Here is a 22,211-nt window from a genome sequence, read left to right as displayed (position 1 = left end):
ATCAGATGGCGGGATTCGATTCTTTTGATGCCTTTTTATGAAATATGTATCTTCTCGGACCAACTCATGTAAAAGGTGACGCTTGAGCTTATGCGATTAAAATATTTGAATTGTATCATTACTATCAGTTATAACTTTTGGTAAAACAACAAACGTTCGATCTTGCAATTTGAATTTTTTATGTTAATGACTTAATTACATTATTATTTTCTTACCATATTGTTTTTTTTCCTGAAATCATTTGATCTAAGTCATTTTTGCATTGATATCTCTAAATCCTTATAATTAGTAATTCATTAGATGCAGTACTATTCATTTTGATTCATTTGATTTAATAATGATTGATATATGAGGTATATATGACTTTTCCATGAATCAAAATTTTGTAATCAAATATAAAATCAATATCGATCGATTTGATTTTGAAATTATACAATTCGAGTTGATTTTTGTTCTATAGATTTTAAAATTTCATTTCTTTTGTGTACATAATAAATGATGAGGAATTATGTGCGTGAAATATTTATGAGTAGATATCTCGTAACACAGTCTCACAAATCTTTATTCGTGAGACAAATAAACCATGTCTATAATTACAATAAAAAACAATATTTTTTAATTGTTGACTCAAATAGAATATATGTCTCACAAAATTGATTCGTGAGATCATCTCATAAGAGTTTTATTCGATATTTATTTATGAGAATCTAATGAAAGTTAAAATTATACCGATGGTCAATATTTTTTGATTAATATTTTATTTATTTATTTATTATTATTACAATCCACGCACTTGGGTTTTTTGATTCATACCATCAGTATTTTCAATCGAATTTTTTTGTTAGCTAAATTAACTGTATCTTATATCAAAATTAATTTAAATAATTTTTTTTTAAAATAAAATATATAACTGAAAAAGAATTTTAAAAAATTTGAGAAATAAAAAGCTTCCGTGTAGGGTCAGCAATTGTCCACGCAAAAACACATCGTCAGCCCCTTTTCTTACCACATGCTTCCCTCTTCCATATCTTTCTCGAAACAAAATCTTTGCGAGTGTCATTCTTGATACATAATATACACCGTCTCGATCATTCGTCTTCTCGGTTGCATCAATATCACTATATTTCAAAATGGCTTCGATTTCACTCCATATGAATCACACTCTTCCATCTTTACTCCATGCTCAAACCCCAAAAGCTACATTGTATCAGAATTTGTCCCTCCTTTCAAAGTCTTCGCAGTCTCAGTTTCATGGCCTCAAGCTCTCCAATGTGCCTCCTTGTTCAGTTCCATCTCATTCTTCTATGAAAACTTCCGTTTTCGCTAAGGTACATTTACCAAGATCGCTTCTTTTTTCAGGTTCTTGCCCCATCTAACAGCAACACACACTCAAAAGTCTACGAAAGATTCTTTGGTTGTAGCTCAATTTGTTGCAAGAACCAAAACTAAGAAGATTTTTTTTGCTTTAATTGGTTGGAATTTCTATTATGTCAACTCAAAATCCTGTGAGTAGTTTTGAGGATACTTTCTGAATGTGATGGTTATGTTTAGTGGTGTGGAGATGGAAGGTACTGACATAGTTTGTTTTGAATGTTGACAAAAACCACCAATTATTGAGCTTTCAATTGAAAAGGTATCCACTCAAAAACCAAAGGAATCTTCTTGAAATGTAATTTTTGGAATTTTTAATTACCCTGCCAGAAATGTGGCATTTTTCTTTTCTGATGAGTGGGATAAATGAAATTTTGAGATGTGGTGATGATTTAATTTCTGGGCTTGTTTATGGCGTTTCTTGAAGGTTTCAGAAGGGTCATTGGTACCACCGTTTACTCTGAAAGACCAAGATGGGAAGACTGTAAGTCTTTCTAAATTCAAAGGGAAGCCTGTAGTTGTTTACTTCTATCCTGGTGATGAAACCCCCGGTTGCACCAAACAGGTAGACACTTGTTCCCCTGATCATAAAATGAAATATCACTGCTCTTTCTTTGTGTTTCTGTTTACGTATGTTTGTAATGCGTTGAACTAAACTCACACAGAACGACCCCTGAGCAAAAGTAACGTCGCCATTAATTCAACATAACATTGGATGTCGTACTAATGTATGTAGTATTTTATTTTAGGCTTCCTAGTCATTCAGTATTCACATTTTGAGCTCATGGAAAGTGTCGTTTATTTGGTTTTCTGTAGTTAGGTGCAAAAAATTGTTAGTTGTTAACATGCGTTTGCGTCCTTTTCATTTATGGCTCTTCTATTTGGTGTTTGTTTATTCTTGTTGAATTTTTAGTATAACACAGTGTTGTAATTTGATCCCTCAAGTGTGAATCAAGATGACTGCCCAAAAACATGCAAAACCAGAGTGTCTCTTGCAATAGTACTGTGGTTTGAAATCTGATAAAGAAAACAATAGCAACACGCACAAAACATGAAAGAAAACTACAGAACAAAGAGAAGGCAACACAAGATTTACGTGGTTCGATCAACATGATCTACATCCACGGGAGGCGATATCATTAAAACGATAGTGTTCAATTACAAAAATAATATGGCGAGCAGTAGCAGCTCTCTATCTACCAATCACTTCTAATTGTTCTCCTCTTATGGATTACAAAAGAACACAGAAACCTTTTTGTATCAAGCAGTGAGGTATTCTCGCCTCTTCAGAGTTTTATCTCTTCTCATTGTCTCCTTTCTGTGATCAACCGATATCTTTATCCTGAGATTTCTTGGAGTATATAAAACCAACTGCTTCTATTGATCATAACGGAAACCAGGAGATGCCAGCAAGAGCTAAACTAACTAACTGACTAGCCTTTCCTCAGTTGTTTTGTAACCTTCGGCCTACGTGATCTTCAACTTATGACACTGGGGGCAACACAGAGAATAAGAAAATGGCTAAATTTTGCTTTAAGTAGCTAATCAACAATGCAGTACTAGTTTTTAGTATTAAAGCAATTAACAGTGTTTAAATAGGATTCATCCTGAATGGTACTCTGCATTTACGATACCTTGATTGGCAATTATTAAATTACCTTGATTGGAAATGATTAAACTAAGAACAGATACAACACTTTAACTCATTGTTGATTAGATATCTGCCACATTGATCATGTCATACAGTTATAAATTTTACTTTAATCGACTCATCATTCCTTAATTTTGTGTCGAAATTTAATTGATCACAAAATATATACCTAGTTTTAAGCATGCAGCACCTCATTCTTTTGAAAAATAATAGGTGCCGATTGATGTTTGAACATTATTTACAGGCATGTGCCTTCAGGGACTCGTATGAGAAATTTAAGAAAGCTGGAGCAGAGGTTATTGGGATTAGTGGGGATGATGCAGCATCCCACAAGGTATACCAGCCTTTACCTTTCTTGTATAGAGCTTAACTAGTTGTGAGAGCGTCTGTTTCTGTGTTGGTGAATCCTTCCCATAAAGCATTAAGGACTAACCACTTGATATTTTGCAGCTTATGGTATTCTTAATCAGGCTGGAGAAATTTTTTTCCTTCCTTTATGCTCGAATATGGACGGTTTTATTAATGATAGCATCCATAAACTGAATTTTTTTTTAAATACATTTGTTTCTCTTCCAGTTTAACATGAATCTGATTGTGAGATTTAAAGATGTATGTGGATGCTGGTTTTGTTTGCCGAAAAATTACTCATCATGTTACTGATATAGCCTATTTATATTTCTACAATGCAACATATCAAATTTTCTTGCTTTTCTTGATTGGTCCAACTTTTTGGTTCATAGTTTTGATGATAAATCCAGAAAAAAATCCAGACCTTCTGTGATTAACATACTTGCTCCTCCTGCTATACAGCAATTTGCCAGCAAATATAAACTTCCATTCAGCCTATTGTGCGATGAAGGAAATAAGGTTAGAAAAGAGTGGGGCGTCCCCTCGGACTTATTTGGTACTCTGCCCGGGAGACAAACGTATGTTCTCGACAAGAATGGAGTGTGTCGACTGGTCTACAACAATCAGTTCCAACCCGAAAAGCACATTGACGAAACCTTGAATTTTCTTAAATCCGTTTGAGATTAAACTTGTGCAGTTTGTTTTTTTTTTAATATCAAGCTTTGGATATGGAATCAAAATTATCCGGTGAATAAGTTTTGTGCTGTAAACTGAGGATTGAAACTCCAATTCAAGATGTTGTAAGCTGTGAAGTTGGCTTCTGTTGAAAGTGTAGATTCTGAGCTGAATTCTTTCTTTCTTTCTTTCTTTCTTTGTTTCGATCTTGGTTCTGGCATTTCAAATGATCCAATCTCTGATGCATCAACATAGAAGCTCCGCTGTATGAAAGAGTCTTATTATACTATTTAAATATAATAAAGATCCAAAGTCGCGGGTATCTTATGATTCAAGCCATCCTCCATAATTGAATTTTAATTTCTACGTCATGCCTTCCTTTGGCATCAAAGTAATTTGTGAACTATAAATACAGATGCGGGCTTGTAATATTATCTTTATCTCTATGTATATTGCATTTATTTTCGAATAACTATCGGTTGTAATACTCTTAGCATTTATTTTCGATTAACTATCGTCTGTATGTTTTCTTGCTAGTTGCATGAACTTTACATGAATGGATCATTCACCGCAGACGTCTGTCTAAATATGAGTTTTAAATGCAATATTACCAGATTTTACAAAAAAAAAAAAATTAATCCGCAAGCAGGTAAAAATTTAAAGTTCGAATCGAATAATCTGCTGCCATAATCATCTTGGACTTAAATGTATTTAAGTAAATCTGTCGCTTTACATATTACGTAGTAGCTAGTTTGACAACAAATTAAAAACTCGTTAGTCGTTATAGTTAAATACTTTCTCTCTATCCATTTGCAGCACAATAATTTACACACAAACTTCTATAAATATTCTATAATTATTTTTTCAATAATTTTATGGTTAAACATATGTATCGGATTAATTTGTATTATTTATGGATTATAAAGTCTTAGGATGATAAATAACTAAATAATCACATATTCTCGACTTATTTATGGTAATCGTGTTATGTTTTTGTTGCATATAAAATAAAAATTTGTTATGTTAATGAAACTTTATTAATCGTGTTATGTTTTTGTAATTAGATGCATATGTAGTAGCTATGTCATTTTAAAAATATAGAATTATATAAATTATACTATGTTCATATATATCTTGAAATCTATATATACTTTCACGCTATTTTGATTCAATGTTGGAGATGCCATTAAGATAAAATTTAGTTTTGAAATTAATACTGTAGATATTGACAAATGAGTCTGGGTGGTGTAGTTGGTTATCACGCTAGTCTCACACACTAGAGGTCCCCGGTTCGAACCCGGGCTCAGACAGTTTTTGCTCTTTTTCATCTAACTCTGCATGTTTTTTTTGCTCTTTTTCATCTATCTGTATTTATTCAACTCTGCATGTTTCTTACCTCAAATAAAATATTATATGCACATATGTTTTTTAAAATAAGATGATATATCTGTATTTAATATTGATGTTGGTTATTTTAATCATGTTTCTTACCTAAAAGATGACATGTATATATTTTTTTGGAACTAAGATGATATATATGTATATTAAATAAAGATCGAGCTTAATTTAATTATTTATTTTTATCGATCGATTATTTTACAAGACCACAAATTCAAAAGTAATATCATAACAATTGATCAAATGACTCAGTGAAGAGTACCATCTCATCAACTAATAAAGTTGAGTTCAAGCTACCCTAATAATACTATCTAATGACTCATTTTTGTCACATTATTGTCAACATTAATATTACTCAAGTGTTCATATATTTTTTACTGAGCACTACCCTAAAAGTAACATCTAATCAACTGTAAATTTTCTCCTTTTTTTTTTTTTTAACTTCAACTATCGTGCTAGATCACTGCCATAAATCACCAGTCTGTCGGATTCATGGATATTAGTCATGATCTTTTATTATCCTCGACATTATTTCAATGAGTGTCATTTTATAGTCTCCCACTGACAAATGAATGAGCCTGTGTGTAACCTATCAACATTCCTGAGAAATTAACGAACAATTTTCTTGCCACATGCTAGTGCTGCCTAGCCAGACATCGACAAGAGAAATTGATTAAAACCTCATCCAAATATCAACAGACAGATAACACAAAACATTTCAAGAAACTTTCAGCATTAATGTCTAGAAAGTAAGCAGCCTTGGAACAAGCATGGTAAACAAATTCGAAGGCGGGCAGCAATACATGTCACTACTGGCTTGCTACGTAAAAATAAGTCAAAATTTCACAAATGTACAGACCCAGATCATCGTTCGGTTGTACATCCAAAATTTGGATCTAAAAACAAAGAGAGAGAGAGATTACACAGAGATCGTATTAGATCTCCAACATAGATGAAAAGAGTATCACAACAACAATCTCAAGGAAATTATAGAGATTTAATTGATTGCCAATGCATTTCAAAGGCCACTTCTTTTCTTTTGGTCCCTGCAATAATCCCTTTGAGCGTGCGATTTCTAAAAAAAGACCCTGCGGACAGCAAAATCGTTTGACTAGGTAAGGATGGTGACATTAAGTGCAACTAAATCACAATTTCGTTACAGGTTGACTAAGAAACTCTATGAAATTGATGTAACATCTATTTCACTTGAGGGTCTAATAAATGCTAACTGAGAGACCCCTATTGTATTGGAATTAGGTGCCCATCTTTTTACTTTTGTAAATGAAACTCTTCAATGTTCGAATCTACTCTATGTTAGAACAATGCTAACCCTTTTGCCACACTATATAAAGTGAGATGCATCCAGCTTTTTATTTATTTCGATAGAGTTTTTATTTAATACTTGAACAAATCCACAACCTCGGTTGTTTCTGATGTTTTATCAGTTGTCGTGGAGACATATTCTAGAAAGGCTTATTCAACGTGAAGACGATTACATACCTCTGGCACATTGCTTGACCAAACAAGCATGTCAAAATCTACTTGTATGGTGAAAATAATATTGATGAATTCTGGCCTCCAAACCCAAATGAATTGGACAATGCCACCTTAACGTCCAGTCTTTCTTTGGTTGGTCCCACCAGCACATTTGTATCCTGGATCAATACTGGTTCTATAACAATACGCTATTCATCCTTATGAAGTAAATAAGGGGGTGCCTCAGCAGAAATAACTTGAGAAAAAACACATTTATTGGTAACTAAATACTATACCCATTCGTGAAACAAATCCTAAATAGAATAAATGCATCTTGTCACTCGCATGGGAAGCAAAAGAATTCATTAGAAATGCCGATCCCCCATCTCATAGCCCAACTACCTAGTATGCAAGCTTTCATCTACTTTGATATATTTAGGGTCAAGAGTTAATATTTTTTTCCACATGCTCCTTGTCAATAAGGTGTCATAGCTATTAAAATAATAGGAACATCAACTGAACATTTGATACATTTAATCAGCTGACTAAAATATTTGTCAGCCAAGTGAACAAGTGAAAAAGATATCAATAGTTAATCAGTATCCCGTTCACATAGAACTACTAAGGATACATAGCGACAAAAGGAACATACCACCCCATCATCTGGATTTTCAAGATTTATATTTGGATGAACCCAGCCAGTCCGAATCGCCTATAGAATAAAGTTCACTTCAATAACGGATTGATGTTCCACATAAACATCAATAGTATTCAACCAGTTCATCATAAATTCATACACCCTTGATATGGGGCACATAATGGTTACAGGGACATAAAAATGGAACTTTTTTCTATTTCTCAATTAAAGAAAAAAACAATGGATGAAGCAAAAATTACAGATACCAATAGAAATCTAACTGCAGTGCTATTAGCTATACACGGCGTTAGCGGAAACAAGTGAAAGGATCAATCATCCAGAGGGAAATCTATGCCACTCATTTTGACAAGTCAACATAGCTGAGAGGCTGAGAGCAGATACAGAAAGGATGTACATGTCCACTCTACTTTCACTTCTATCATTTCATATTTTAGACCAGATATCCATGACTTCAACTGTTAGTCGCTGGCTGCAGGGGACACAGCAGGTAAAGAAATTTACTACTTCATGTCGAATGTTATTTCCGAATGAAAGAACAGATCCGAAGAGATTTCACTCAAATAACTTAATCAAATATGCTCGCTCTACAATTTCCTAGATCAGCAAAATATATAAATCTGCAATGCACCTGTACAGTTGCAACAGCCTCCACAGCACCAGCTGCTCCAAGAAGGTGCCCAGTCATTGATTTTGTCGAGTTCACCCTTAACTGCATATAAGAAAATGTAGGTGTAAGTAGCACATAAAAATTTTCATCAAGTTATGATTCTGGTCTGAAAGAGAACTAATTTTGATCTGGAAACCTCGGGATTATGGCCAAAGCAGTGAATGAGGGCTTGATACTCCTTGAGATCACCAGCTGGAGTAGATGTTGCATGTGCATTTATGTAATTCACATCTTCCCTAGGTACTCCTGACTGAGCTAGAGCCTTCTCTATGCACAGAATGACACCAGTTCCTACTCGTAAAATAGGAAGGAAGCCCAAATTATATCAAAGCTTGTTTGCGGGTTTAAATAATGGAATCTTGTCTTTGCACAGAATCGACACCAATTCAAGCTTTGTAACTAGAGCCAACAAGTCCAAATCATGTTTCAATCAAGTAAAAGCACGAAAGCCTAACTGGATAAAGGGCTCAATCCCCTAATTTATGGATAACACAAAAATCTAGCACCAGTTCCTGTGAGGGAGAAGGTCAAGTTCACACAGCAGGTGAAGTCACAAGGTGAATAAGTCAAATCCGTCAAAAATTAAAGGGGACGTCAATAAGAAATACGTAACACATAGATATACACAACCATGATTTAGTACTTGATGAACAAACTAGTTCCAAAGTCCAATCAAATAATTAAAACCAGAGTCAGCTATGAACTAACTAATCAATGAAACAACTGTTCAACCCAAGTTCAATGTTTACATCAATGTGCAGCAAAATTATAAATTTTTGCCATGTTTAATGATTTCACAAACTAGTCAAACTAGTGATCTTGCTTTAATTTAATGGGATTGGTTCTAACAGTGACAGTTTTGAAGGCTAGAAGCCAGGGTCATGGCTGAGAGTCTCAAAAGGTGGTGTTTGGATACAGCCATTCATTTGAAGATTACAATTAAATTCCAGACTGTCTCTGCCAGTGTTAACTGTTTTCTTTCGGTGATTGTAAGAGAGAAAGATACGAATGAGTGGGTTTATTCTATTCTTGATTTGTGACATACCATGAATACTTCCTCACTTATAATAAGAATTGAGAAAATTGAGTGATGAAGAGCATAATTTTTTGTCCATATGTTAATTGTTTTCTTTCTGTGAGATTGGATTGAGAGTATTCTTAAACTTCAGAGAAAAAATTGGCCTAGATTGGGGTGAATCCGTCAAGTATTTAAAAGAAAACATTATCTTTTCTATCTTCAGCAGTGGACAAATAAGAACCTTGACATCTCCAGACATTACACAAGAATATGAAGGCCATAAAATTAATTACAAAGGTACCTTCAGGATGAGGCTCTGTCATATGATATGCGTCACATGTGAAGCTGCCACCAAGAAACTCAGCATAGATAGTGGCACCTCTTTTCTGATTAATCGAAAATGATCGAAAACTTAGGCAATATTATTTTAAATTTCAGAAAACAATCTCATCTTCAAAAACAAAATCACAAAAATTATCTCGTTTTTATTTTATTTTTTAAAAACTGAATTTCACATCTTCCAGCATGATCATTTATAATAATTCAATCTTATACTCATCAGCAAAAATACCTCATTATTATAATATTATATTCTAATACAGTATAATATATCTTAAAATTATAAAAATCCCACATACCAATCACTGAAAATTCTGGTACAAAACCAACACACACATAACTCTCCTTATAAATTTTTCTCTCTGAAATCATCGAGCACAAAACCAGCATGCTCTTAAGTTTCAATAATAAAATAAGCTAACTGCAGTTTTTGCATGTATACAAAGCCACAAACTTTTTAACAGATTGGAATTTCGGGATACCTTAGCATGCTCAAGTTCTTCAAGTAGCAATACTCCAGCCCCTTCTCCCATAACAAACCCATCACGATTCTGTCCAAGACAGAAGGAGTTACTGGGGAACTGATACTCAGCATAATGGATTAGTAGGCTTTTTCTAGTTCCCTTCTCATCGCTAGTAGTCAAAAGACTGTTTTATCGTTTCGCATGAATAGGAATGTAGGATAACTTTCCATCCTTGATAATGTAATAAAATAAACTGTTTTATCATTGAAGAACGTTCGAATCACACAGACAAGCAGATCCAGCACTAAAGTATGAATAATTAATTAAAATAGTAGTTTTCATGCATATTTTGCTAACTTAGAGAGTAGGGTCTTTTAAGGTCTCTCATTAAAGGATCACATAGCAACCACAAGAGTTTACCCCTGCCACACAGTTTGCCATCACAGTCATGCTGACAAGACAAACTAAAAAGTTCTTCCAATCCTTATTACCGATAGTGGTAAGATTTTTATGTCCATTGGTTGATGAATGTCCAAATATATAAGATTTTCATGTGCATTGGTTGATGAATGTCCAAATATATAAAAACCAGCTTTAAAAGATTTATGGTTATAAATATTTAGTAATGGAAAACATGAATTAACAAATCATCAGCTTTGACTTGGCAGGATCTAGCAAAGTAACAAAGGAATGTATTTGAAAGTGAAACATAAAACTTAATACGATAGCTTTCTCATTTTCAGCAGTTTTCTACGCCAAATTCCAGCACATATGGATAAGAACGCAAATGTAGAAAATTACACTATCCCAGGGACGTGAGGCTTTAGAAGGATCAGTGTTTCTCTGAGACAGTGCTCTGCAGGCAACAAAGCCGCCCAATCCTGCACCAAAGTTTATGATCAAGAAACTGAAGAAAAGAGTGTTTGAAAAATTAAAAGAGAATGTTACCAATTGGTATTATTGCCGCATCTGAACCACCACAAAGCATCATGTCCTGTAAAATAACAAACATCGGCAATCAGCTGGAGCATTTATCAATGATAATTTTATAGCTGACCCTTCAAGTGCAAACAGAATACGAAGCTTCAGTTCCAAAGCTTGAGAAGAACCCAATAGACTTACAGCTTCACCCCGGATGATGTGATTAGCAGCATTCAGTATGCAGAAACTGCTTGTTGCACAGGCAGTGGATATTGAGTAGTTTGGGCCCATCCATCCCTGCAATACATAATTAATCAAGCTTCGAATACCACAATACACATCGCTTGCTGAACTTGCAACTGTAGTAAACAGACAAAAAAACTCGTTTAACCAGATCCATAGCGAGCATGGCAGAACCCATGTTTGTGGTAGCAAAAGGTACACAAAATGGATTCATCTTCCTATATGAGATCCGCAACGCTTCAATTGCATCATTAAAAACCTGCACGGACACAAAGGAACAACGAAGATAGTATGTTGGTGTTGAGAGACAGAATTTTCTTGATTAAATTAAAACGATTAAAATTTGAATTGCATATTTCCAAATATATAGAATCATATTGTGCTTGCTTCAAACCACTGCAAGACTTCCAACATCAAGCAGAATACCATATATGATCTAGGTGACTGGAACAAAACAATCCAGTATTCATCCAAGGCACATGAATTGTCAAACATGGATCGGAAACAAATTTCAAAAGAAAAAGGTGCCATGTGTTGAATGAACACAAGTTATATTCTGAAGATATATGAGCAACAAGTAAAAGCATGAAAGCAAAATCATCAAATTGTGGCTGTTAGTGCACAACTCCATTCCTCCACTAATTTCATATTTGTCCAAAGAAACACTATAGCCTTACCTTCATCCCACCCATGGCAGAACCAATTAATACGCCACACCTTGCTTTATTTATTTCATCCATGACATCTTCCGTGATTCCTCCATCAGCCAAGGCTTTCTTTCCAGCTGTTAGCATGTAAAGCATGAACTTGTCCATTCTTTTGGAAAGTTTAGGTGCAACCCAGCCGTCTGTGGAGAAAGCCTTGATCTCTCCAGCAATTTTCTGCAGTTAAAATGCATACAGTAAAAAATGAATGGCCAACCCACAATACTAAAAATGAGATCACGATAAACCATACTGTTGGAAACTGGGAACAGTCAAAAGCTTCTATCTCACTAATGCCACTGATACCCTCAAGCAGGTTATTGTAGAACACATCTGGGTCATTACCAAGTGGTGTCTCCAAACCCAAACCTGTCACCACCACTCGCCTATGCTTGGTTGAAGGCTTCTTCTTGGGCACAACTTCATTGGCGGGTTGCATAGCTATAGCCATTACTTCTATAATTTACATAACCAAGAGAGGTCAATGATCTACTGTAAGAACAATCAAAGGTATCAAAATCATGAAACAAATTGAAATCCACGGGAAATTTTTTGCCACAAGGTGTCACATGCATGATGATCATATGTCTGGTCAGAAATATGGACCACCTTTTGGTACCTCATAGTCAGTTCGGAAGCAAAAGCACAAAATGTTGAGATGGACGGCAGTGGGCAGCAACAACCATTAAAATTGAAAAAGCATAAACCTAACCTCACCCAACCTCACCGAACATAGAAAAACTAGACAAAGGTCTTAATTCGAAAAATTGAACAAATCAAAAGTACTTACAAATCATTGATAAACGACAATTCAACCAGTTTCCTCGTGCTATATAGATTCCAAGAAGTAATGAATCCAAGGAAGTTACAGACTTACTTGCGATTGTTAACAAGTTTACGGAGAAAAAGGGCAAGTAAAAGATTAATCTAATGAAACAAATCACCAGCACGCCTAAATTAAATTGAAACTAATCAAACTTAAAGAGAGAGAGAGAGAGAGAGAGAGAGAGAGATGAAGGACTAACACCTCAAATTAAATTAAAAATAAATCCACCTAAAGAATAAACTTTACACACCGCATCAACGCCACGGAAAACTAGACCGATCACACCCGTGAAATAACATAAAACTTACCAGAATGGGCATCAGGGAAATGTAGTTTCCTGCGCCTGCGATGCAGCGGGATACTCCTCGATTCGAAGCCGAAGAAAGATTCAGATTTCTTGAATCGATCGCAGGGCTCGAAAGCTAAGCAAGAACTCATGATGCCACGAATGCCATACGACAACGGCGCGCACTTGGCGAGAACAATCTTCCTCCTGCGGGATGCCCATCTGCTGAGACGGGAATGCGACGTCGTCGAGAGCATGGAAACGGGAGAGTCATTCTCACAAGCAACTGACATGCATGCCGCCATTAGCCACGAACACACCGCCGATGAAGCAGCCGCCATCCTCAACAGCTCACCTTCACACCTCCACACTACAAATTCACGTAAACCCGTACCTACCCGATACCTGAAACCCAAGAAAACAACTGGTTTCCTCTGAAATTCGAATCAACAAGAGTGGAGTTTATCCATCCATCCGCGGCTTCACATTAGCGGGGGTGAAATAAACGAGAAAGCCAGTTTGATTGATTGAATCTGAAGGGAGAGAGAAATCTGAGGAAATGAACAGGATGCAACATCTGTGTAATATATATATATATATATATATATGTATATATATATTCACTCGGTCTTTTCTACAGTCCACATGTGTATATACATACTGTTCCAAATGAGCAGCAGCTTACGTGTGGTGTATAATTGGGGCTCACCAATCCAAAATATTTATTTATGTTTTCTTATATTTTTCTTCAATTTAATTTATAAAAAATAATATTTTCTTCATGAATAAGCCAAATAAGATATTTATCTTACAAAATACGACTCGTGAAACCGTCTCACATAAGTTTTTACATATATATTTAAATGGTTTAGGAATATCAGATAATAAGAGATTTTTTCAAGCCACTATTTAAATCAGCCCTTTTATCGATTAAATTACTATTAATAAAGTGAATGGTTAAGAAGCCAATCACCTTTTAGAAAATGAATTTTTTCCTACATTATTAATAAAAAAATATTATTTTTTTATTTAAAATATTATTTTTATATTTTAAATATAAATCAAATTGACGTATCTTATTTAAAAAAATAACAATCTCACAATAAACCAATTCTTAGAAAAGAGGAATATTGACTTGTAGAGTCCTCTAATCCTCTGGTTTTGAAATATTAAATTAAATTAAATCTCTGGAGGGCTGCCATGATTTTCCAAACACTGATAAATTTGTATTTAATATCAAATCTGGTTCATGGGCCCCCGGCCACCTTTAATCAAATGGGCTGAAAATCGAGCCCATCTATTTTCCGGTGGGTTAAACCTACCTAGTGTGCAGCAGGAACCAAAAATATGCAGAAAAGTTGGCGAATTTGGCTCTGATTCATAGCAACTACGATGATTGGTGGTAGAAAAGTTCAAGTAGCTACCAACGGCGAGTCGGAGGTGTTCGCTTCATGCTCTTTCTCCAGCCTCGGCCTTCACCCCACCTTATGCGAGCAGCTCAAAGGTAGGTGTTATCTTCCTCTTCCGACTTTGAGCAAATTGGCGAGAAAAAGTGTGTAAAAATCTGTTTTTGAGCGTTCGAACAGAGAGGCTTGGATTCGAGTTTCCCACGCAGGTTCAGGCGCAGACGATTCCTGTTGTGCTCTCCGGCAGACACGTGTAATTATCCATGTTCATTGATCGTTTTTTTTTAATGCTTTCTCAATATCTAGTTTTATAAGTTTGTGATAGGAAATGCAATTGTAGGCTGGTTAATGCAGCGACCGGAACTGGTAAAACTGTGGCGTATCTCGCTCCAATTATTCATCACTTGCAGAATCTCGATCGACGAATTCAGCGGTCAGATGGTACTTTTGGTATGCTTCTTTAAACTCGTGCGAGTATCTTGCCTATCCATCATTGCAGGTGGCCTTGGCGCAGAAGAAGTTTGTTCTGGTGTTTTTCTCATGTATCTGCATTTGCTTCATTTTTTTTTTTTGGTGGGTGCGGGAGGGGACTTATTTGAAACCTCATCAGTAATTCGGCATGGACTATTGAGTCCTGTATCATATATGATCCATTGCAAAATAAAATGAAATAAAAATAGGAAATCCACGAAGTTTGAATTAGAGAAGAGTATAAAATATTTGAAATCGGAGAAATTTCTAGGCTGAGTAAGCTATTTAAGTATGCAGATTGAGGCTTTTCTGGAAAGATGTACGACTGATTAGAAATAAGATTATCATAGTTGAATTTTCTTTTCATCATGGATTTATCATTTTTAATTTAATGAATGTGTAATATGCTCGTAGGTTGTATTGGCTTGGGTTAAATCGAAGTGTGCTCAATTTTGTTAGTTTTCTATTTACTATTTTGCATTGTTCCCATTTTCCAATCTGTTCATCTTCCCTTCCCTAAAGTCTAAAGGACATAACATCTCCAGAATAGCGTTGGTGCTTGTACCAACGCGTGAATTATGCATGCAGGTGTACGAAATTTTACAAAAGTTATTGCACCGTTTTCATTGGATTGTTCCGGGCTACATCATGGGTGGGGAAAAGCGGTCAAAGGAGAAAGCTAGATTAAGGAAAGGTACGAGCCGTTTATGCTGTTACCAGGCTTGGAACTGTTTGCTGTTCTGGATAAGCTTCATGCCGTTAATTTTAGTTTGATGGTATCAGTATAGTATGGATCTAGTTGTCAAAACAGGAAATCATTTTTAGTTTAGACTTTAGGCTCATAACTTGTACATCCTGCAAAACCTGACATTGGAGTGATGGGTGTGTTTACATTTGCTATGATCTGCCATTTTCTGGAACGAGAGATTTCCTGTGGACCTCCCTTTCATCTCTCTAATTGACTTTTTTAATTGAGGTTCTTAGAACCAGTTCTTGATGCTGTTTTTGCTAGTTTGGAAGCCTTTTATCTGATCTTATCACAAGTGTCCATGTCAAGTTTCGCCTTTTCTGATTGTATTGACGACAGATTCTTGATTAATGGCTTTCCGGCGAACTCACAAATATTTTTACTGGTGCTGCAGTATGAACTCAATGAAAATCTGTCCCAAACTTTTAGGGATCTTATTCCTGAATATTTTTCTTTTGATTTCTGAATTAACACCTGTAAAAAATTTAGACCACAAGCTTTAAGCCCTTTAAGTTGTAGATGGTTGAAAACTTGAATGGATCTCTTTCATGTATATTGCCCAAAGTTATACTGACATTGTGGCTAATTTACACAAAACATCGACAGTGTGGGTCATGTGAATTTCCCTTGCTCCCTTCTTTAACAATAAATTTCAAATTTTTTTGAGGAACTTGATTATATATTTCAGGTGTGTCAATTCTTGTTGCAACTCCTGGACGTCTGTTGGATCATTTGAAGAATACTTCATCATTTCTACACTCCAATCTTCAGTGGGCAGTATTTGACGAAGCAGATAGGTATTAAATATTGATGTCTTAAATTAAACTTGCTTTAGGTATGAATTTTAAAGTTTATTCCTGTTGACATACTTGTTCGAGGCAGGATTCTGGAACTTGGTTATGGTAAAGAAATAGAAGATATACTTAATTATTTGGGCACAAGGCAGCATGAATTGATTGGCAATGAAAATTCAGCTCTGGCTCCAAAAGGCAAGAAACAGAATTTGCTGTTATCAGCTACTCTAAATGAAAAAGTAAATCATCTTGCTAAAATCAGCTTAGAAAATCCTGTTATGATTGGTCTTGATGACAAGATCTTACAAAATTTGAATCACAATCATGCTGTGTCACAAGTATCTGATACAAGTGACAGATTAGAAGTGTCCACTTGTATGTTGCATGGTACTTCTGATGAGGAATATAAGCTTCCTGCTCAGCTGGCTCAGAGATACATTAAAGGTACATCTTGAAGAAAATTTAGACTTACTGTTCAAAACCTTTTATTTTGTTAGCTTCACAGACTGATACTCATCACTTGGCAGTACCATGCGGTTCTCGACTGGTTGTACTCCTTTCTGTTCTAAAGAACCTTTTTGAGAAAGAACCTTCCCAAAAGGTTAGGGTGTATTTTTAATGTTCTCTTTGTTATGTACTTTTGTATTCTGCTGTGCCTTTCGTTGTATACATCCAATTTGTAATTAAGTTATTTATTTCTGGAAAATCTGATATAAGGATGGAACCACGAATATGTCATGTACTCATTCCTGCAGAATTGATTTCAACTCTCATCCTCCTTTTCACCAGTATCTCTTTTGATTGTATGCTTGTTCATTAGTTACTGCGATAAATCATATTCTTCGCTCGTTCTGCAAATACACCACCAATTACTTGACTTAGCTAACTAGTATTTCATTCTAATTTCAAGTAATTACTGACGATACCTTTTATTAAACAGGTAGTTGTGTTTTTTTCAACATGTGATGCTGTAGATTTTCATTATTCCCTGCTTAGTGAATTTCAATGGCCACCAGTTTCGCAGTCAGAAGCAGAAATCAGACAGATGTTTTTGAGATGCAAAACTTTGCGTTTACATGGGAATATGAATCACGAGGACCGCAAAACAACATTTCAGATATTCAGAACGGAAAAGTCAGCTCTTCTCTTGTCAACAGATGTTTCTGCTAGAGGCTTGGATTTTCCTAAAGTCAGATGCATTATCCAGTATGACTCTCCAGGAGAGGCAACTGAGTATGTACACCGGTATGTCATACCTCTTCTTCTGTTTTTGTGTAACAAATCTATTGGAGGATCCCAGTCTCAATCAACACTTGAATTTTTTCCTAGAATTTGAAGTTCATCACCTTTTGTAGTGCCTTAAAAATTGATGGGTTCTCATTCGCCCGGAAGCTCAGTCCGGTACATGGCCTACAAATGATGTTGGGAACTTTATTGATATTTTACAATCAAATTGTATTTAAATAAAAATATTTTTTTTATTTCTTATACACTATACTTCTACATTTGAGGATAATTGGACGAAGATAATCCAAAAGTAGAGTGGAGGGGGAGCATTTTTCTAAGTCTTAGATTATCTTTAGATGACCTCCATTACTGCTCAGCTGACCGTAGTGTGCTGTCTTGGTTTCTCTTGTTTAGTTCTTTTTACTCTCTTCCTGAACCAATAAAGGTGCACCAACCTACTTGTTTTACTTCTTTATAGCCAGGTAGATTTGTTCTTCAATTCACATTGATAGCATTTGAAGGTGATCATCTAATATAATTTTGGCCAGAGCATCTGAGTCCATTATTTCCATGCTCAATCCAAAACTGCATGTCTGATATATAAATTTGTAATTTTTAAAGTAAATGAAGTATCTACACATCCCATCTCTAAAATTTAAGTGATAATTATTTTTTCTGAAATGTATGAGTTCAATTTGGACTGACAAATCCCATCTCTAAAATTCGAGTGATATTTTTTCTGAATTCTTTTGATTAAATCGAGCTATACCAACCTGTTGGGATAAATTTGTCTTTGGTCCACATACACATAGAACGGTGGTTTTGTGATTTTGCATATCTATGGGTTGAAAAGTCTAGTGAAATAGCTATATTTGCTGGCATTCGTGATGTGGCTTTAGGGTTGTAAACGATCCAAACCAACCAAACCAAACAGTATCAAGCTTGAGCTTGGTTTGTTTAAAATTGTTTGAGGCTTGAGCTCGAGCTCGATTCGAGCTTCTATTATCAGGCTCGAGCTTGGTTTGTATTGAAATTACTGATCTCGTTAAAAGCTCGAGTTCGGTTCGTTAAAAGCTCGTTTAGCATGTTAATCAAACCAAGCTCGAGCTCGGCTCGTTAAAAGCTCGTTTAGCATGTTAATCAATCCAGACTCGAGCTTGATTCATTAATAGCTCGTTTAGCATGTTTAACAAGCCTTGAGCTCGTCTCGTTTTCGAGCTCGATAAGCATAGAATTGAGCTCGAGTTTGAGTTTGAATCGAGCTTGTTAAAAATTAAATATATCTATAAACTAATTTTAAATCAGATATAAAAATGTAAATTCATTCATAAATAACCAAAACGACACAAATAAGAGCCAAAAAAACATAAATAAGTATATTATTGAACATTCCAAAATCATGTTTGCGAGCCACCTAAACGAGCCGAGCTCGAGCTCGAGTACGAGCCACCTAAACGAGCCGAGCTCGAGCTCGAGCTCACGAGCCTGTTATCGAACATGTTTGCGAGTTCACGAGCCGAATATTCTTAAGCTTGAGCGTGGTTTGATTAAATTTTCGAGGTCAAAATCGAGCTTGGGCTTGTTTGATATGATTAACAAACAAATTCAAACGAGCTTTTTATCGAGCCGAGCTTCGAATAGCTCGCAAACCGTTTGGTTTATTTAGATCCCTATGTGGCTTGTTATTATCTTACTTTGGTTGAGTGGTGAAAAGGTCAAGCATTTAACTGATATGATATTTCACTGCTCAATACAGGGTTGGAAGGACTGCCAGGTTGGGTGAGAAAGGTGACTCGCTGCTTTTTTTACAACCAGTTGAAATAGATTACCTGAAGGACCTGGAGAAGCACGGGGTGATTCTAACGGAACATCCTCTTCTCAAACTGCTTGGCAGCTTCCCTTTATACAATCTTAAGCATCAGGTCAAAAAGTTTGTTTCAATAGACATGCATCCGTGGCTACTAACCTTGGAGAGAGCATTAGAATCCTATATTGCTTCGGAGGTATGCAATTTTCTTTCGATAGTCTTTATATGGTACATTTGCATTTTTTTACATGTACTTTGATTTGGCCGCTACATTTGCGTTTTTTTACATGTACTTTGATTTTATTATGAGTCCCAAGTTTTGGTAGACGGACACTGCTATAATCTTAATTTTCTTAGCTAGACCACCCACCCCTCCTCCATAACGGGCAACGACAACATTTGACTTGCTTCGGTTTAGCTAGTGTTGTGAAAGATAGAAGTGGATGCTGATTTATCTGTCTCATGATTTTCAAGATATATAAATTCTTTGCATATTACATGTTTGGGGATTGGGATGATAAGATTTGATACCAAGGTCGATGTTTTTTACCAGACAAGGATGAAGAAGTTAGCCCAGGATGCATTCTGTGCGTGGGTGCGTGCTTATACTGCCCATCGTGGTGAGCTAAAAAGGATTTTTATGGTGAAAAAACTTCACTTAGGACATGTGGCTAAAAGCTTTGCATTGAAGGATCAGCCTTCCTTAGTTAACAAATCAATTCAAAAGCAACTACAGAAGAGGAAAAGAGACGAGAAGCAGAGAGTAAATTCAAGGAAGAAAAGGGTCACTGCAAAATCTTGATTTCTCAAGGCTGGAACCCTGGGAAAAGCGCGTGCTAGTCTTGCGGATGTAATAGTAAATCTGAAGAATGCATAGGAAAAGGCAGACCAAAACCATTGTTCCTGACGTGATGCATGAGTCATCCTTAAAGTATGTGTTACATAGGTGTTTTGGGTGTGAGCACTAAATTGACAGCAACTTGAATTCAAATTTTGCATTAGTCGGGCTTCATCAACAACAGCGCCGTACTTAGCTAGATTCTTAAAAACATTGTAGTATTCACAATCTTCTCTTATAAATTTGAGGAAATAATCACACTTCAAGGCCTCTACTTTGCAATCTTCACACTTTTTAACAAAGAAATTGCATCACACACAGCTTGACACGAGCTAGAACTTCGAATTTCACAAGCGCAAATGCATTTATAATCGTTCCCAATCAAACCAAGTGAAACTAAGTGACGATGTAAGAAACACGTACTTTCCAAACTGAAGCTTTTTAGGTAAGAAGCTTAGGATTTAGGAATCAATAATCAAAACATGCTTCGCAATTCCCGAAACCAGAATACCTCTTACCCCCAACATTTTTACGTCAATAAATAAATAAAGAGCTAAGCCTGAACTCCATTGAGATGCAAAAAACTCACATTCCCAACTATGGTGTTCTCCTCTATGGTTTTTCCCATAGAAAAAGGGGATTGGCGAATTATGAAAGGATGGCCATTACATCCGAAGCTCGTAGAGCTATGTAGTCGGAACCATCACTACACTTAAAATCATTTCCAGCATATTTGGAGTACAGAACTGTATTTCCAGGGGCAATTAACGATGGCTTCTTATTGCCTTCATCATCAAGGCAACCAGGCCCAACTGCAAAAACCTGTAATTCAAGAAGACAACTATTGACACCCAGGATGACTGAGAGAACACTGCACATAGCAGATGCCGTTTTCTCTTCAGCCACAGCAACCTATGAAAGAACAAAAGATATGGCACACGGTCAGCACCATATACATGTAGACCGAGTTGATGTCGCCAGAATTATCGATAATTTGCTCATCTATCAATAAATTCAAATATTAACATATTATTATCTCCTAGTACTCCTACTAATTAATATACACTGTTTTTAAATTTAAATATTCACACATTATCTTTTGAAAATTATATATTTAATATGGTTGCGTCATTGTAATCCAAATAATAGCGAAAATATAACAAAATAATCATAAATCCTTAAAAAAAAAAAAACAATTGTACAAACATACAACACGAGCACAAAGATGCTGGTTAATTTAATGATTTTAGTCTTACATGTTATCAAATTACAATCTTAATCATATATCTTTTGATTTTTTATAATTTTATTCTTTTTAACCGTGAGTGTTAATGTGAAATTACTGATCACATCAACTCTATGCTACAAAATGACTAAAATTGTCAAAAAAATAAAAATAACAAACTAAGCATGTAATTCGACAACGTAATCATAAAAATATAAATATATAGAACCAAAAACAATGCATTTCTTCATAATAAATGTGTAAATTATTTGTATAGCTTGAGGAAACAAGAAAGTTGCATTCCAAAATCCATAAATTTACACGCAAGATGAATTTTCATGCATGAACTGTTGGAGAATGGGAGCAATAATACCATGTGTGAAAAGCGAATGGCGAAGATGTGCCAACCCAACCAAATGGAGATGTTACGTGAGAGGGCCGATGGAGTCGAGGTTCGGAGAATGTGCGCCTGAACGAGACAATATTATCATGGGATTGTGATCATGTGCCAGCAGTCGGATCAATAGCAGAGTCGGAAATCCAAAATTATCTTGGTTAATTTTTTTTTACGAAATATAAAATATTATATGTCAATAAATTCGTAACAATTAGATTTTTTTTTTTTTTTGTTTAAAATCTTAATTTTGTCG

The 22,211-nt window shown here is 35.4% G+C and overlaps 3 protein-coding genes and 1 non-coding gene across 7 annotated transcripts; 3 read left to right on the top strand and 1 right to left on the bottom strand.

Annotated features, from left to right (window-relative positions):
- Positions 1 to 1,017: 1,017 nt before the first annotated feature.
- On the top strand, positions 1,018 to 4,218 carry LOC140805251 (peroxiredoxin Q, chloroplastic-like). Its single transcript, XM_073161501.1, has 4 exons — positions 1,018 to 1,328; positions 1,799 to 1,936; positions 3,267 to 3,356; positions 3,833 to 4,218. Exons 1-4 carry the CDS (start codon positions 1,131 to 1,133, stop codon positions 4,049 to 4,051), a joined length of 645 nt encoding a protein of 214 aa, XP_073017602.1. The 5' UTR covers positions 1,018 to 1,130; the 3' UTR covers positions 4,052 to 4,218.
- A 1,063-nt stretch (positions 4,219 to 5,281) lies between these two features.
- Positions 5,282 to 5,355, top strand: TRNAV-CAC (transfer RNA valine (anticodon CAC)). Its single transcript has one exon. It is a non-coding gene; the product is annotated as a tRNA-Val (tRNA).
- An 892-nt stretch (positions 5,356 to 6,247) lies between these two features.
- LOC140804272 (3-oxoacyl-[acyl-carrier-protein] synthase II, chloroplastic-like) lies at positions 6,248 to 13,636 on the bottom strand. 2 transcript variants are annotated; one of them, XM_073160163.1, is made up of 14 exons: positions 13,068 to 13,636; positions 12,187 to 12,389; positions 11,907 to 12,110; positions 11,378 to 11,488; positions 11,188 to 11,283; positions 11,014 to 11,059; positions 10,867 to 10,946; positions 10,084 to 10,152; positions 9,564 to 9,648; positions 8,381 to 8,535; positions 8,206 to 8,286; positions 7,572 to 7,631; positions 6,944 to 7,098; positions 6,248 to 6,531 (listed from the first exon to the last, which is right to left on the bottom strand). In XM_073160163.1, exons 1-13 carry the CDS (start codon positions 13,384 to 13,386, stop codon positions 6,982 to 6,984), a joined length of 1,626 nt encoding a protein of 541 aa, XP_073016264.1. In that variant the 5' UTR covers positions 13,387 to 13,636; the 3' UTR covers positions 6,248 to 6,531; positions 6,944 to 6,981. The 2 variants fall into 2 exon arrangements, with proteins under 2 accessions (XP_073016264.1, XP_073016265.1); XM_073160164.1 differs by lacking the exon at positions 13,068 to 13,636 and adding an exon at positions 12,724 to 12,994.
- Positions 13,637 to 14,341: 705 nt separating this feature from the next.
- Positions 14,342 to 20,596, top strand: LOC140804321 (DEAD-box ATP-dependent RNA helicase 17). 3 transcript variants are annotated; one of them, XM_073160247.1, is made up of 10 exons: positions 14,342 to 14,549; positions 14,632 to 14,704; positions 14,792 to 14,901; positions 15,473 to 15,616; positions 16,359 to 16,467; positions 16,553 to 16,908; positions 16,992 to 17,065; positions 17,405 to 17,709; positions 19,448 to 19,694; positions 20,052 to 20,596. In XM_073160247.1, the coding sequence occupies exons 1-10, from the start codon at positions 14,438 to 14,440 to the stop codon at positions 20,298 to 20,300; spliced, it is 1,779 nt and encodes a 592-aa protein (XP_073016348.1). In that variant the 5' UTR covers positions 14,342 to 14,437; the 3' UTR covers positions 20,301 to 20,596. The 3 variants fall into 3 exon arrangements, with proteins under 3 accessions (XP_073016348.1, XP_073016349.1, XP_073016350.1); XM_073160248.1 differs by having other exon boundaries at positions 14,344 to 14,549; positions 14,806 to 14,901; positions 15,511 to 15,616; XM_073160249.1 differs by having other exon boundaries at positions 14,378 to 14,549; positions 15,511 to 15,616.
- Positions 20,597 to 22,211: the final 1,615 nt, after the last annotated feature.

The sequence above is a fragment of the Primulina eburnea genome, chromosome 11 (assembly GCF_022965805.1).
Source record: "Primulina eburnea isolate SZY01 chromosome 11, ASM2296580v1, whole genome shotgun sequence".
Classification (NCBI taxonomy): Eukaryota; Viridiplantae; Streptophyta; class Magnoliopsida; order Lamiales; family Gesneriaceae; genus Primulina; species Primulina eburnea.
This window is presented reverse-complemented; position numbering and strand designations above follow the sequence as displayed.